This window comes from Monodelphis domestica, chromosome 1 (assembly GCF_027887165.1).
Source record: "Monodelphis domestica isolate mMonDom1 chromosome 1, mMonDom1.pri, whole genome shotgun sequence".
Lineage (NCBI taxonomy): Eukaryota > Metazoa > Chordata > Mammalia > Didelphimorphia > Didelphidae > Monodelphis > Monodelphis domestica.
The window spans coordinates 286527757-286543796 of NC_077227.1; the positions used below are offsets into that span (position 1 = coordinate 286527757).

The 16040-nt window shown below is 33.6% G+C and overlaps 1 protein-coding gene across 2 annotated transcripts in view; it reads right to left on the reverse strand.

The window, feature by feature from the left end:
• Nucleotides 1–799: 799 nt before the first annotated feature.
• TTC6 (tetratricopeptide repeat domain 6) overlaps nt 800–16040 on the reverse strand; it is a 307310-nt gene continuing 292069 nt past the window's right edge. The window contains exons 29-31 of one of the 2 annotated variants that reach the window (XM_016428372.2): nt 14327–14497; nt 7860–8085; nt 800–1785 (exon numbers count right to left, since the gene is read on the reverse strand). In XM_016428372.2, the coding sequence (XP_016283858.2) occupies nt 1652–1785; nt 7860–8085; nt 14327–14497 (531 nt within the window). In that variant the 3' untranslated portion in view covers nt 800–1651. The remainder of the gene's footprint in view (nt 1786–7859; nt 8086–14326; nt 14498–16040) is intronic. The other variant, XM_056811000.1, reaches the window with a different exon arrangement.

A 16040-nucleotide genomic window follows, 5' to 3' on the forward strand; every position in this document is an offset into this window, starting at 1 on the left:
TTTCATTGCTAGTTCATTGGGACTATAACTATTGAGCTAAACTTTTGATTTTCCTGATTCTTTCCATTAAATCTATGATACCAACATGACATTAGTATAGTTGATTTGAATTGGTTTGTATTCCAGTGTTCAAGTTTATAATTGAGAAGGCAAAAACGATGTGTATATATCACATACAATTCAGTAAGCAGCTAAGATAACCCACTAGGAACTGAATGCTTGACATTCGGAGAGATTCAGGATCTGGAAAGAATCCAAAACACTCGAATATACTTAGAATTTTGAGAAATAGCAAATATGAAGCCATTTAGGAAGTTATTAAAGAGTATTGAATGTTGCAAGAAAGGGACAGGATCTTCTGGCTACAACTGAGACATTAGATATCCATTTCCTAAAGAGGTCATATTCTCTTACACCTTGAACACTTCTTTTACAACACAACTTGTTATAATCATTATCTTGGGCAGTTGAAGGAAAAGTTATACTATTTGCAAATAACATTTGCTTGTCTTTGTGAAATGCTTTCCCAACTTAACTATAAAATTATACTCTTGGATCAGCAGTTAAGTAAGGAGTTGACTCTCTCCTACTTGCAAGAAGTGGAAAATTTGTTTTGAATAGACAAATTATTGGTTTGATAAGAAATACTGATTTGAGAAACTTAAAACAAGAATTATCTCCATAAAGAAGAAAAATTAAATCTGTTTCCTCATGTTGCAACCTGGTATGATCTACTAAGTAGCATGAGAGGTGGGTGAACAGCATTTTCTTTAATTTCTCAAATGAGATCAGGTACTTGAAGTGGAAAGCTAGTAGAAATCAAAGTGGGAGGTAGAAAAGGAATTACCATTTCTCTCATGATTCATTGACTTTGTGAGGGTTGAAGTAAAACTTACTGCAAAAGTAGCAAGTTTGTTATCATTAATAAGCAAAAGGAAGGAAGTTCCTGAGACACTGTAGGTAACCTCTTAAGAACTCATTTCAGTAAAGGTGAAAGAAATAGACTATATTTATATGACATTTCTTATGGCACTAAGATGTCTGAAAGAAATAGAGTATGTCCATCCTTAAGTACATGTTGGCCAGGAGAATTCCCTCACAAATTAGCATGTTCAAGGAGAAACTTTTTATTCAGCAATTGGAAAATACATATGCCATTGAAAGAATGTATATATGCACGTTATTGTAGGTAACAATAAAAAGAATAATTTCCCCAAACTCACATTTCTTTTTTAGCCAGAAAGTATATTTTTCTTTAAGAAAGAAAAACTAAAAACTGACCTGAAACATTACTATTTGGTTCTTTAAAATATGACACTTTTTTCCTTTGTATTCATATGGTAGGTAGTATTACAAAAAATTCTTAATTTGAAGAGATTACTTCGATACTTTTAATATTCTTTAAGAGATAGCAGCAATTAAATGCTACAAAGAAATTTAAATTTTTGTGTTGGCCAAACATTCTGTAATTAAAAGTAATTTTTAAAAAAATCACAGGACAGAATGAATATTAAGTTGCTAATTGTTTTGATAATTATATAAGTTAAAAATTATTCAATAATGATACTAATTCATTTTTTTCAAAACTAGATTTCAGTTTAGAAAAGAAAGGCTATTGTTTCCATGCATTACTTTGCATTGCCTATCTATTCTAATAGCTGGCAAATTCTTGAAGGTCAAGTGATTGGTTATAGTCCTTCAGAGCTTCTTCAGTCTTACCCATTTTCCCACGAATATCGGCTCTGAGTTTATATGCCAGATGATCATTAGGTTGCAATGACAAAGCTGCAAAAGATAATGATGTGTTTCAATATTTATTTTATTCCATCAATTAAAAAAATTAGTCATTTTTAGGGAGTAATAAATTACTTGAAAACTTAAATATCAGTCATGTTGAAATCACAGCCCAACAAATTATCTGTGGTATCAAATTTATTTTGCAATAATATATATGTATTCTTTTTGATATGCCTTAATTTGCATAATTTGAGTTTACAAACTTTTAAAACCATAATATTTGGTTTTGGATGAAGTTACTTGATTCCAGAGTAAATGAGAAAATTTTTAGAAGTCCTCTGGGGATGAAAAATATGGAAAGGTTTAAAAAGTAGCTTAAAGCAAAATTCCTGAATTTGTTTTAATTATTGCATATATATAAATAAAGGATATGTCTTTATAAAATCAAATTAAATTTATATAAAATCAAAGCATTCTTTTTAAAGAGTTATTTCTCAGTGAATACTTACACACTTTTTGTTTTCAAAGAGATGTTTTCTAGAGAGAAGGCCTACACTTGGTCTATAATAGGCCTACTGTAGCATCCTTTAAAACATGTTAATTATACAAATAACTATATAAAATTTAAAAATTATTCAGTGGTGATACTAATTCATTCTTTTCAAAAACAGATTTCAGTTAAGAAAAGAAAATTGTTTCTCTGCCTTACTTTGCATTGCCTATGTAGTATAAACTTTAGCAAATTCTTAAAGGTTGAATCAAAAATTAATATTTACTTTTGAATTTTTTTCTTAAAAATGACTATTGGCACCAAATAAGTAAATTAATTTGGGTAGGATTGTCATTTTTATTATGTTAGCTCATCCTACCAATGAGAAATTGAGATTTTTCAATTGTTTAGATCTAGTTTTAATTGTGTGGAAAGTGTTTTGTAGTTGTGTTCATATCCTGTGTTTGTCTTGGCAGATAGATTCCCAAGTATTTTATATTGTCTAGGGTGATTTCAAATGGAATTTCTCTTTATAATTCTTGCTGATGAGATGTGTTGGAATTATATAGAAATGTAGATGACTTATGTGGGTTTATTTTGTAAACTGCAACTTTGCTAAAGTTGTTGATTATTTTAACTAGATTTTTAGTCGATTCTCTAGGATTCTTTAAATAGACCATCATATCATCCACAAAGAGTGATAGCTTGGTCTCCTTGTTACCTATTTTAATGCTTTCAATTTCTTTTTCTTCTTTAATTGCTACTGCTGGTGTTTCTAGTACAATGTTAAAGAATAGAAAGGTGATAATGGGCTTCCTTGTTTCACTTCTGATCTTATTGGGAAGGTTTCTAGTTTATTCTGTTGCAGATGGTGTTTGCTGATGGTTTTAGATATATACTGTTTATTATTTTTAGGAAAGGCCCTTCTATTCCTATACTTTCTAGTATTTTCAATAGGAATGAGTGTTGTATTTGTCAAAGACTTTTTCTGCATCTATTGAGATAATCATGTGATTTTTGTCAGTTTACTTGTTTATATGGCCAATTACGTGGATGGTTTTCCTAATATTGAACTATCCTTGCATTCCAGGTATAAATCCTACTGGTCATAAGGAATAGCCCTCGTGATCACTTGCTGGAGTCTTTTTGCTAGTATCCTATTTAAGATTTTTGCATCTATGCTTATTAAGGAGATTGGTCTATAGTTTTCTTTCTCTGTTTTTGACCTGCCTGGCTTTGGGATCAGTACCATATTTGTGCTGAAAAAAGGAATTTGGTAGAACCCCTTCTTTGCTTATTCTGTCAAATACTTTGTATAATATTGGGATTTGTTGTTCTTTGAATGTTTGATAGAATCCATTTGTGAATCCATCTGGACCTGGGGATTTTTTCTTAGGGAGTTCTTTGATGGCCTGTTCAATTTCTTTTTCTGATATGGGGTTAGTTAGATATTATTTCTTCCTCTGTTAGTCTAGGCAATTTATATTTTTGTAAATAATCATCCATATCACCTAGATTGCCATATTTATTGCCATATAACTGGACATAACAATTTTTAATGATTGCCTTGATTTCCTCTTCATTAGAGATGAGGTCTCCCTTTTCATCTTGTATACTGTCAATTTGGTTTTCTTCTTTCCTTTTTAAAATTAGATTGACCAGTACTTTGTCCATTTTATTTGTTTTTTCAAAGTATCAGCTTCTGGTCTTATTTATTAAATCAATAATTCTTTGACTTTCAATATTATTAATTTCTCCTTTGATTTTTAAGATCTCTAATTTACTCTTCATCTGAGGATTTTTAGTTTGTTCACTTTCTAGTTTTTTAATCTGCATGCCCAATTCATTGATCTCTGCCCTCCCTAATTTGCTAATATATGAACTCAAGGATATAAATTTTCCCGAGTACTGAATTGGCTGCATCCCATATATTTTGAAAGGATGTCTCATCATTATCGTTTTCTTCAATGAAGTTATTAATTGTTTCTATGATTTATTCTTTAACTAACTGATTTTGGAGAATTGTATTGCTTAATTTCCAATTCGTTTTTTATTTTCCTCTGTACCCTTAATAATAATTATTTTCATTGCTTTGTGGTCTGAGAAGGTTGCATTTGTTATTTCTGCTCTTTTGCACTTGTTTGAAATGTTTTTATGCCTTAGTCCATGGTCAATCTTTGTAAATGTACCATGTGCTGCTGAAAAGAAGGTATATTCCTTTTTATCGTTATTTATTTTTCTCCACATAACTATTAACTCTAATTTTTCTAAGATTTCATTCACTTCTCTTACCTCTTTCTGATTTATTTTTTGGTTTGATTTATCTAGTTCTGATAGAGGAAGGTTCAGACCTCCCACTAGTATAGTTTTTCTATCTATTTCCTCCTTGAGCTCCACTAGTTTTTCCTTTAGAAATCTGGGTGCTATGCCATTTAGTGCATACATGTTGAATACTGATATTTCCTCATTGTCTATACTGCCTTTTATCAGGATGTAATTACCTTCTCTATCTCTTTGGACTAGATCTATTTTTACTTTGGCTTTTTCAGATATCACGATTGTGACTCCTGCCTTCTTTTTATCTCTTGATGCCCAATAAATTTGGATCCATCCTCTTACTTTCACCCAATGTGTATCTACCTTTCTCATGTGTGTTTCTTGTAGACAGCATATGGTAGGGTTTTGGTTTCTAATCCACTCTGCTATTCGCTTGCTTTTTATGGGTGAGTTCATTCCATTCACATTCAGAGTTATGATTACCAGCTGTGTATTTCCTAGCATTTTGATTTCCACTCCTAATCCTGCCCTTTCTTCTTTCACTATTTTCTTCTACACCAGTGTTTTGTTTTTAATTGGTGCCCCTAATTACCACCCTTATTTTACTTCCCTTTATCCCCCCTTCTTATTCCCCTCTTATTTTCTTTACAGTATTTTTAACTACCCCCCACCCTCTCACTCCCTTATATTGCTTCCCTCCCCACCAGTCCATTTGCTACCCTTCTACTTCCCTATGGTGTGCAAATCAATTTTCTGCCCCAATGTATTTGATTGTTTTTCCCTCTTTGAGTCAATTTCACTGCATGTAAAAATTGAGTATTTCCTATCTCCAACCTCTTTATCCTTCCAGTGTATTGATGTTCTCCCCCCTCCCACCATATGCTTCTTTGTGACATATAAATCTACCCCATTTTGTTTCTTTTCCCATTTCTCTTAGTATTAACCTCTTTTAAAAAACTCTACTTGTATATATATTTATGCATACATATATCTATATACATATTTATGTCTTGGCATTTCATACTATACAGTTTGTCATTTTTCTCTCTAAGTATCATTCTTCTAGTACCCAGGTAATAATAACAATTTTTAAGAGTTATCAATATCCTCTTTTCTTGTAGGGATATCATGGGCAAGGGACATGAATAGGCAATTTTCAGCCAGAGAAATAAAAACTATTAAGAAGCACACGAAAAAGTGTTTTAAATCTTTTATAATCAGAGAGATGCAAATCAAAACAACTCTGAGGTATCACCTCACACCTAGCAGATTGGCTAACATAACAGCTATGGAAAGTAATGAATGCTGGAGGGGATGTGTCAAAATTGGGGCATTAATGCATTGCTGGTGGAGTTGTGAATTGATCCAGCCATTCTGGAGGGCAATTTGGAACTATGCCCAAAGGGCGCTAAAAGACTTTCTGCCCTTTGATCCAGCCATATCACTGCTGGGTTTGTACCCTAAAGAGATCATAAGGAAAAAAAAAAACTTGTACAAGAATATTCATAGCTGCGCTCTTTGTAGTGGCCAAAAATTGGAAAATGAGGGGATGCCCTTCAATTGGGGAATGGCTGAACAAATTGCGGTATATGTTGGTGATGGAATACTATTGTGCTCAAAGGAATAATAAAGTGGATCAATTTCATAGGGACTGGAACAACCTCCAGGAAGTGATACAGAGTGAAGGGAACAGAACCAGGAAAACATTGTACACAGAGACTGATACACTGTGGTACAATTGAACGTAATGGACTTTTCCATTAGAGTCAATGCAATGTCCCTGAACAACCCGGAGGGATCTATGAGAAAGAACACTATGCACATTCAGAGGAAAAACTGTGGGAGTAGAAACACAGAAGAAAAACAACTGCTTGATTACATGGGTTGAGGGGATATGATTGGGGATATAGACTCTAAATGAATGTCCTAGTGCAACAACATAGAAATAGATTTTGATCACACATGTAATACCCAGTGGAATTGCACCTATGGGAAGGGTGGGGGGAGGGAAGGGAGGGAAAGAGAAGGGAGGGAAAGAATATGATTCTTGTAACCAAGGAATAATGTTCTAAATTGACTTAATAGATAAATAAAAATGAATATTGGCACATCTAATATTTTGGGAATCCATAATCACTCAGAATAAATAATTCTACTGTGAAGATCATTTCCTATGTATGTTTTTATACTTAAGTTAATGTAAAAAGCTACCTCAGGGGAAAAATAAGATTTTATTTTTTTAGGTCCCCGAGCTTTCTCCTCATCCCATCCTTTCTTGTTAGTCACTCTCTAAAGTTGCTCATTAGTTTAAATTTTCTCAAAACTAATGGGAATTCTTTTTTTTTTCTGGTTTCCCTTTCCTTTCACCTTCTAGGAAAACTTCATGTGGAAGTAAGAGCCATCATAAAGTTAATAGAAGACATTAAGCAGGGTAGGGATAATGGCATTAATAGATTTTTTAGAAAAAAGATAAGTTCTTCATATCATTTTTCTGCCTCCTCATTCTCTTCAATATAAATGCTAATGCATAAACTGTTAATTAAGTTGTTGAATAACTGCCACTTTCATGACAAATTTTCTTACAAACTACTTATCATGAACAATACAAGATGTTTCATGAAAAATGTTTCTTGATGTTTTGAAATATAGTTCCTTTATTTGCTTATTTCTAGGGTGATGCCTCCTTCTATTTGGCTACCTTTTTGTTTCTGCTTTTACTCCAAATTAGGAATGCCAAAATTTATAAGCTTTTCTTCCAATACTATGTCTGGTTTTGGAACACTGGACAAAGATGCAACATTTAGAGTTCCAACAGCTAAGATAATTTAATATAATGATAATTATGATTCTTTGCACAGTTTACCCCCTTTTCTGCCACTCTGACATAATCAATTCAGAAACAAAAGAGGGCCACAAAAGTCTGAGGATCCTTTTGTATTTTCAACAAATTGTCATGACCATAAAATTCAATCACCAAATGATCAACCTATTAGAGATGAGTGCACATTTAGTGATGCTAGATTTTGGGAAGCATACTTAGAACTGTATTTAAAACTTTTTTCACATGGTAGAATCAGCCAGAGCTTTGAGGTTGTTGGTTTACTTTGAGAACCAGTCACCTCAGCACCATGATCAGAGCAGGAATTTATGGAAGCTCAGTTGAAAGTACTATAAATGTTTCATCATGTTGATTCTTCAAAGTAAGAACATGAGAGATCTGTTGATAGAATTATAGAACTACTACTACTTATACTTTGTTTTATTTTAGTTTCCTTGGATAATTAAATGATTGCTCTTATTTTTAATCTCAATCATCTCAATATTACCAGGAAATTTAAAAAAAGTATCTATATACCTTTAGTAAGATCCTCTTCAGCTATCTCATATTGTTGTAAACTGTAGTACAAGAGTGCCTTGCCATAATATACTGCACCCCAAAAAGGACAGAGCTCAATTGCCTTTATAAAATCTTCTTTTGCTTCTTCGAATTTCTGTAATATTGTATTTGTGATAGCTCGATTCAAAGCTGCAGAATCATTTTGTGGGTCAAAATGCAATGCCTTGGAGTAGAATTCAATGGCCTAGAAAACACAGATAATAGAGGCATTGTCACTCTTAAGGAGAATCTCCAGAAAGCAAAGAATATTTTTTTCTAAAAAATCTTCTTATGAAGACACTAAATTTCCAAATAGGAAAGAGGAAAAAATTCCTAATCAGATTCAAAACCATATGACTAGGCATAACTCAGCTATATTTTGCAATGACAAACACATGGGAAAAAGAATTAAAATGCTGAGAAAGCTCATATTTCTGCAACATTCTGAATCACAGAACTTTAGTGTTGCAATGCATCTTAGGAAGTTTTTCTGTGTGAATATAATAGGGAGATGATTAGGAGAATCAGTTGAGTGATGAAATTACAGAATGAAAAGGGAGTAGGAAACAGGAACAATTAACTGTTAAGATTTTTTTTTTCATTTCAGGTGTTGAGTGGCTACATTCACAGTCTGCTAATTGTGTGAAAGCTATGTTGTTAAATTTACTTGATTAATTTACTTGATTAATAGAGAAGGAAAAAAAAGAGAAGAATAATTTATTAATATTCTCATTTGATTCTTACATCAACCCTATTAAGTAGGTACCATTATGATCTTTTTTTTTTTAATAGTTAAGGACACTGAGGAAGATTGAAGTTAAGTGACTTGCCCAGGGTCACATAAATAAGTTTCTGAGGCTGGATTTGAATTTAGGCCTTTCTTACCCTAGGCCCCAGATTTTCCTCACTGTGCCCCTATCTAGGAGAATTTAGCTTTTCTTAAAAAAATTGAATATTTTCCCCTTGAACTAAATATCTATTTTCTCTCTCTCTTGTATTCTCCTCCATGGAAAAACGTTTTTATAAAATATTTGTAACACATAGACACATGCTTACTTCTTTAATTTCTTTTTCTTCTATAACTAGTGTTTCTAGTATGATATGGAATATTAGTGATGATAATGAACATCCTTACTTCACTCCTAATCTTATTGATAAGGTTTATTGCTTGAATCCATTACATTTAGTAGTTTTAAAAAAATACTATTTATCATCTTAAGGAAAACTTTGTTTTTTACTTTAAAAATAGTGATTGAATGGTGGTTGTATTTCATAAAATTATTTTTTTTGCATTATTGAAGTAATCATGTGATTTTAGTTGTTTTTTTTTAAATTATGGTTAATTATTCAGTTATCCCTTCCACATTGAGACTTTCCCCATCATTAGTTTCCATATATCACAATTCAGTATGCAAAATTAAGTGGATTTTTTTTTGAGTTTTCACAAGGTGTAGATATCAAGGAAAGGCCAGAATATGTCATAGAAAAAACTCAGAAACTCAAAAATGCATTCTTAACCCAAAATTTGCAGTAAAGTACTATCAACATCCCATAAAAGAAAAATAAAAAATTCAGACTTCTCTGGTATGAAAAGAGAGCCAATTTTTTTTCCTTGCATTTTCCAGCTACAGGGGCCTGAAGCTCTTAATTCCAGTGATGTGGGATAATTGTACTTATAATTTTCCTTATATTGAATCAGCTATGCATTCTTGGTATAAACCCAGTCTGGTCACAGCTTATGAACTTTGTGTTTGCTAGTATTCATTTAGAATTTTTGCATTACTATTCATTAGGAAGACTGGTTCATAGTTTACTTTCTGTTGTGACTTTCCTTGATTTGGCCATCATATTTATGTCATAGGAGGAATATGGTAGGACTCTTACCAATTTTAAAAAACAGTTTATATAGCATTTTAATTAATTATTCTTTAAATGTTTGATAGAATCCATCTGGTCCTTTTTCTCCTATCCCTATCCCTCTCAGGAGTTTATTTTTTTCAATTTATTTTTCACAGATAGTCTTATTTAAGCATAATATTTTCTATTCTGTTAATCTAGGCAATGTATGTTTTCATAAATATTCATCCATTTCTTGTATATTGTCAGGCATATAGTTGGGTAAACTAGCCCTTAATAATTATCTTTATTTATTCTTCATTGGTTATTAATTTGCTTTTTTCTTGATGTATATTATAAACCTTAAAATTTCTTAGACTTATGAATGTTGGAAATTTCCCCATTGGGAAATTTCATACTTGGAAAATTTCCTACTGATAGTAAGAACTCTATTGGAATGTGAAACTCCTTGGAATGGGAGGATCCTTCTCCTCCCTACTTAAGACTACTTTAGGACAGAAACCTTTTGCTAAACAATGGAAAGGGCTTTGACCTATGCTTATGCATAGAACAGGAAGTTCTTTGAGTCATGATTGATTTTAGAATTGATACAATAGAGATACTTGGAATGACAGAACCAGGTCTTGGAACTTCTAATCTCCACCCTACTCAGAGTAACAGGATTTAGGAAGGGCTGCAGCAAACATCAAGATTTAATTATTTGAGAATATGACCTTCAACAGACATGTGCAAAGGAAACAGACCTCTGGGAGGTCCTGGGTTAAGCTAGAGCCACCATTGGCACAGGGGAGACATCGACAGTGATTGGTAGATGTGAGAACTGAGGGGAGGGGAGTTAGATGGGTTCCTTAAAGATAGCGGGGTCTGAGGACAGGAGGAGGAGGTTTTGCACTGGAGGAGGTTTTGCTCTGATTGGTTTTTCTCTGAAGGAGTCTGAGAGGAGAGAGGTCCTGGAGGGAGAGCTCCTGGAGAGGTCTGAGAGGAAGGCTTGCTCTGAAGAAGGCTGGAGGTGGAGGCCCCTGAGACTGTTTCTCCTTTTTGGTCACGTGAGTGATAGGGACTGATCTCTTTTCTTTGCCTCAGCTATCTAAGGGCTTGGGCCTTTGGCCCAGCCTAAGCAGAAGGGGTATTTAAGCCCTATTCCCTTCTCTCTCCTTTCTCTCTCTCTCTCTCTCTCTCTCTCTCTCTCTCTCTCTCTCTCTCTCTCTCTCTCTCTCTCTCTCTCTCTCTCTCTCTCTCTTTCTCTCTCTCTCTCTCTCTCTGTCTCTCTCTCTGTCTCTCTGTCTCTCTGTCTCTCTCTCTCTCTCATACCTTTCTTCCTCCTGTTTGTAATTAAAAACTCCATAAAAGGTTGACTGCTGACTTGAGTTTTCATTTAGGAATTACATAGCTGAATTCCTTGGCGACCTTAAATTAATATATATCAGTCTTTTAAAGTGATTTCCATATCACAATATCAGTAATTTGGTTTCTTTTTTTCTTTCAAAAAAATCACTGGCTTATTTATTTTATTGATTTGTTTCTTTAGAAAAAAGCTCTTAATTTTTTTTGTTCAGTGATTTTCTAACTTTTAATTTTGTTAATTTTTCCTTTGACTTTAAGGTTTTTTATTAAGGTGTTTAATTGGGGATTGTTAATTTGTTGACTCTCTTGTAGGTTTTTAGTAGCACATTCAACTAATTCTCTATTTTATTGATATGGACATTTAGAGACACAAAATTTTCCCCAAGTGTTATTCTGGTTGCATCCCACAAATTTTGGTATTTTACCTCATTGTTGTTATTGTCTTTGATGAAATTATTGACTATTTCTATGATTCATTTTTTGACTTTTATGTATTGTGGTCAGAAAAAAATGCAGTTGATATTTCTATTTTTATACATTTGTAAAGTTTTTATGCTTTAATACATGGTTAATTTTTGTGAAGGTGCTATGATTAGCTGCGAAATAGGTGTGCTTCTTTCTATTTCCATCAATATTTTCCAGAAGTCTGTTATATTTAACCTTTTTATAATTTTGCTAATAATTCCCTTTAACTTCTTTCTTATTTATTTTGTGTTTAGATTTATCTAGTTCTAAGTAAATTTAGGTCTTTCATTATTATAGTTTTATTGTCTATTTCCTCTTGTAACTTGTTTAACTTTTCCTTTAGGAATTTAGATGCTATGCCATTTGGGGCATATACACATGTATCGATATTAATTGATTATCTATGGTATCTTTTTTTTTAGCAAAATGTAATTTCCTTCTTTATCTCTTTTAATTCTATTTTTTATTTTGTTTTGAGATCATGATTGCTAACATTTCTTAAAAAAAAACTTTGGCTGAAGAATAATAGATTAATTTTCAATGTCTCATTTTTTAGAAGTCTTTCCTCCTAACATAGAATTAATATTGTGCATTAGTTCCAAGGCAGAAGAGCTATTAGGATTAGGTAATAGTTGTAAAAATAACTTGCCTAGAGACACACAGCTAGGAAGCTCAAGGCTAGATTTGAACCCAGGATTTTTCTAGGCTTGGCTCTCAATACCCTGAGCCATCTAGCAACCTCCCCACCCCCACCCCCAATGTCTTATTTTAAATTTTTGTATCTCTTTCTCTTTCAAGTATGTTTCTTCTGAACAACATATTGCTAGATTCTGGCTTCTGATCCATTTTGCTATTCTCTTCCATTTTATAGATGAGTCCCACCCACAGCTACAACTGCTAACTATATTTCCCTCCATTCTATTATCATATGCTTTTCTTTCTCTTCTTTCATTTCTCTTCTTTAAGAGTGTTTCTCCCCACCCCACCTGACCACTGCCTTCCTTAATCTACCATCTCTTTTATCCCCCTCCCTTTCTTTTTCTTAATCTCTTTTCCTTGCTATTTGCCTATTGGGTAAGATGAATTTTTGAAACCAACTGTGTTTTTATGTATGTCCTTTTCTCTTTTAGCTGGTATAGATAAGAATGATTGTGCTTCTGCAATACTCCCCTATTCTTAAAAGTACTAATTTACTTTGCAGTTCAGATCTGAAAGTCTGATATATCCACCATCTCTAGTTCCCCTGAAGCTTTGATCAACTATAAATATTATCTTCCAACAAATTTCATTCAAGTGTGTTTAGATGCTTAGTATCCAAAATCAATAATTTGTAGAGACATTTTTCTATAATGCTCTGAATGATAGAAAATCTGAATATATTTTGAAAAATCATAAAAAATCATAAAATCAAATCCTATAAGAAGCATTGGAGCCAAAGGAAAAAGTAAAGAATGAAATTGACAGAATTCTCAGATGATTTCCAGAAACATCAGCATACAATAACACCAAAGTACATTTAGAGAAACTAGCTCTTCCTTGACCTTGCTCTTTGTGAATAATCTTTCTGTAATTGCAGGATTATGGCAGCTATGACTCTTTCTCTCCCTTTATTAAGCTCACACAAACTCTGAGGAGCTTCATCCCAATTCTATAGAAGAGCTCCAGGTCCTAGAGCAAGGGTATATCTCTTCAGGAGAATACTCTTGGAGTGCTTCAGGAGAATACTTACATGCCTAACTATTCTCTAGTGCTGTTGGCTTCAAACCACATTGATGTGCCTAATGGTTATCAGTTAGAATATTTTTAATTAGCCAGCCCCAACTAGCTTTTAGAAAAGGAATATTGACTAAGGTGGTATAGTTAGAACAGTCTGTACAAAATATCTTTCCAAAAGTCTGGGACCCATTCTCACACAAGTAAATGTATACAAAGTTCAGGAGAACGTGAGCTTGAGCCAAATACCTCATGTTCCAAAGAGATCATTCTCCATTCTTGGTTGCTACAAGTTCTTTTTCCCATTTGTGGTATGCTCAATAAGTTCCCATTTAGGCATGGTATAATTCCCCCCCCCGCCCCCCCCCCCCCCCCCCCGCTGGTTGCCTTTTAGTGAAATAGATCTACATCCAGTTTTTCTTTGGCTCTCAATGAAGATTTCACAGTCAGCTTCACTGGGAAATGTCGATAGGATACTCAGGTTAAAGGGGAAAACTCAATGTTCTCTCTATCCTTCAAAGCCTGTAAGTCTTCTTCTAACTGTAAAGGGCCCAGAGTGAAAAGAGACCTAAGATCAAGTTTTTCCTTTTCTCCTACCCCACCCCCAAAAATTTCTCTTCATGAGTTTATTGAAATACTTTCTCCTGGCTTGCCCCTTGCTTGAATCCCCTGATTTCAGTAAACCTGCTGCTTTTTATGCTGGATCCAGAGAACATGATGAAATCCCTTAGAGTTCCTATCTAGTGTCATTTCATTAACTGACTTGCAAAGACTTTGCACACACACTCTAAGGCTCATTAGAGACAGTAGGCATTTTATCACTCATTTTAAATGACTGATTTACCAATGGGTAAGTCTCCTGGACTAATGGAAGACCCTTCCTCATCAAATAGATTCTCATCTTTGTCAGCATATAAAAATTTTCTGACTTTTTGATGGTGTCATGGGAAATAAATTTGAAAAAGTTCATTGTAACCAGATTGTGAAAGTGGAATGGGATAATGAGTAAATATATATTTAGTAATTAAAAAAGGTGTTTTTTTGTGGGGGGATATTAACCATCTTACCTGGGAAAATTGTCTGTGGTGTAAATAGATATTTCCTGCATTAAAATATGCCAGAGAATACTTAGGGTTCATTGAAATTGCAGCCTGGTAGTCCTTCATAGCAATATGCCGTTCACCCATAAATTCATGAATTACACCACGATTTGTTAAAAATTCTGCAGAAGTAGTGATCTGAAAGGCAATGATATGAGTATTTAGTATTTAAGTATGACATTTTTATTCTGTTCTTTTGTGTATATATATATATACACACACACACACACACACACACACATATATATATGTAGGCAGTAAAATTGTTGAAACAAGTATTTATATAATCTTTTAGTCAAAGAACTCTGGTGACGGGGAACTGATGATCACCTGAGCTAGTCAATTCCTCTTTTGAAGAGTTCTGAAGTTTTTTTCTCATTTCAAGCATAAATTTGACTCTACAATTTCCATTTACTCCTCTTATTTCTGTTCTCTGGAATCAAGTCAAACCTCTTTCACTATCCCCAAATAATCTTCTTTTCTCCAAGTCTTTTCTAGCCTAAAAACATCCCCATGTTGTTCATGTTGATTCCCCTTTTCTGGATGTCCCCCAATTTGTCCTTCTGAAATAATTGTGCTTGGAATAGAATCTGTTGCTTCACATTTGGTCTGACTAGAGCAGAGTACAATAGTCCCATTGTATCATCTCCTGTTTCTGAAAATTAAACCTCTTATGGTAATCTAATAAACACTTATCTATTTTAATGAACATTTTGTTGGGGAAATGATAAATTAAAAAGTGATGAAGAAAGATTAACAATGCAGAAAATATGTCCTTTGGGTATATTTTTCCTTTTTCCTCCCCTCCCATTTTAACATTTATTTGCACAACCCTGGATGATGTAGTTCATGTAAGTGGTAATCTGAATTCATTGGGGCAGCTAAGTTCTCCCTTGCTAGCTTGCTCTTTTTCTTGAATTTCACCTCCGAATTTGTTATTTTTGCTTTACTCTTTCCACTCCAAAGATCATTCTACTTGACAGAGAGAAAGTGAAATAAAGTAAAAGCTGATGTTCAGCTTCACCTCTGTCATTGGTTCATCTACCTCTAGCAATAGTCCTAATTTTTAATTTTTAATCCTTTTATTTTCCCCAATATACTACTTTAAACCCCCCAAATCCCTAGCTATCTTCACAGCCTTACTTCATGTCATGCTGTATTCCTCATAATATCATGATGCTTTTCTTTTCTCTTTTATTATCCCTTATTTCTGCCTTATGTATGTATGTATGTTAAAATCCAAATTGCGAGCTCTCTATCTATCCATATAGGTGTCTTTGGACAAGAGCCTCCTTCTTTTTTTCTTCATGGGTGTTATTTCTCTTCATATCTTCAGAAATTCATTCTTGAGAGCTTCCTATTCCTAATTGGCTAACTTCTTTGGAATTTAGTCCACAGTACCTACAATGCCCTTTTGTGAATCCTTTCAGAGCTGCATCTCCCCAATCATTATAGTTTTGTTCTATTTGGCACTCTCTTTGATCTCCTTATATTTTGCCTTTTTTTTTAATCTTCTGGCTTTGTTCAATGTCTGAGACATAGTAGGCACTTAATGTTTGTTGACTGACTCCTTCCTTTCCTAAGTATTTAAGGAGGCGATTCCTCACAGACCACACTTATCTCTGCTCACTAGGTTGTTCTGGGTGCATACCCTTCCTTGAGTTCCCTCCAAGCTCTGTCT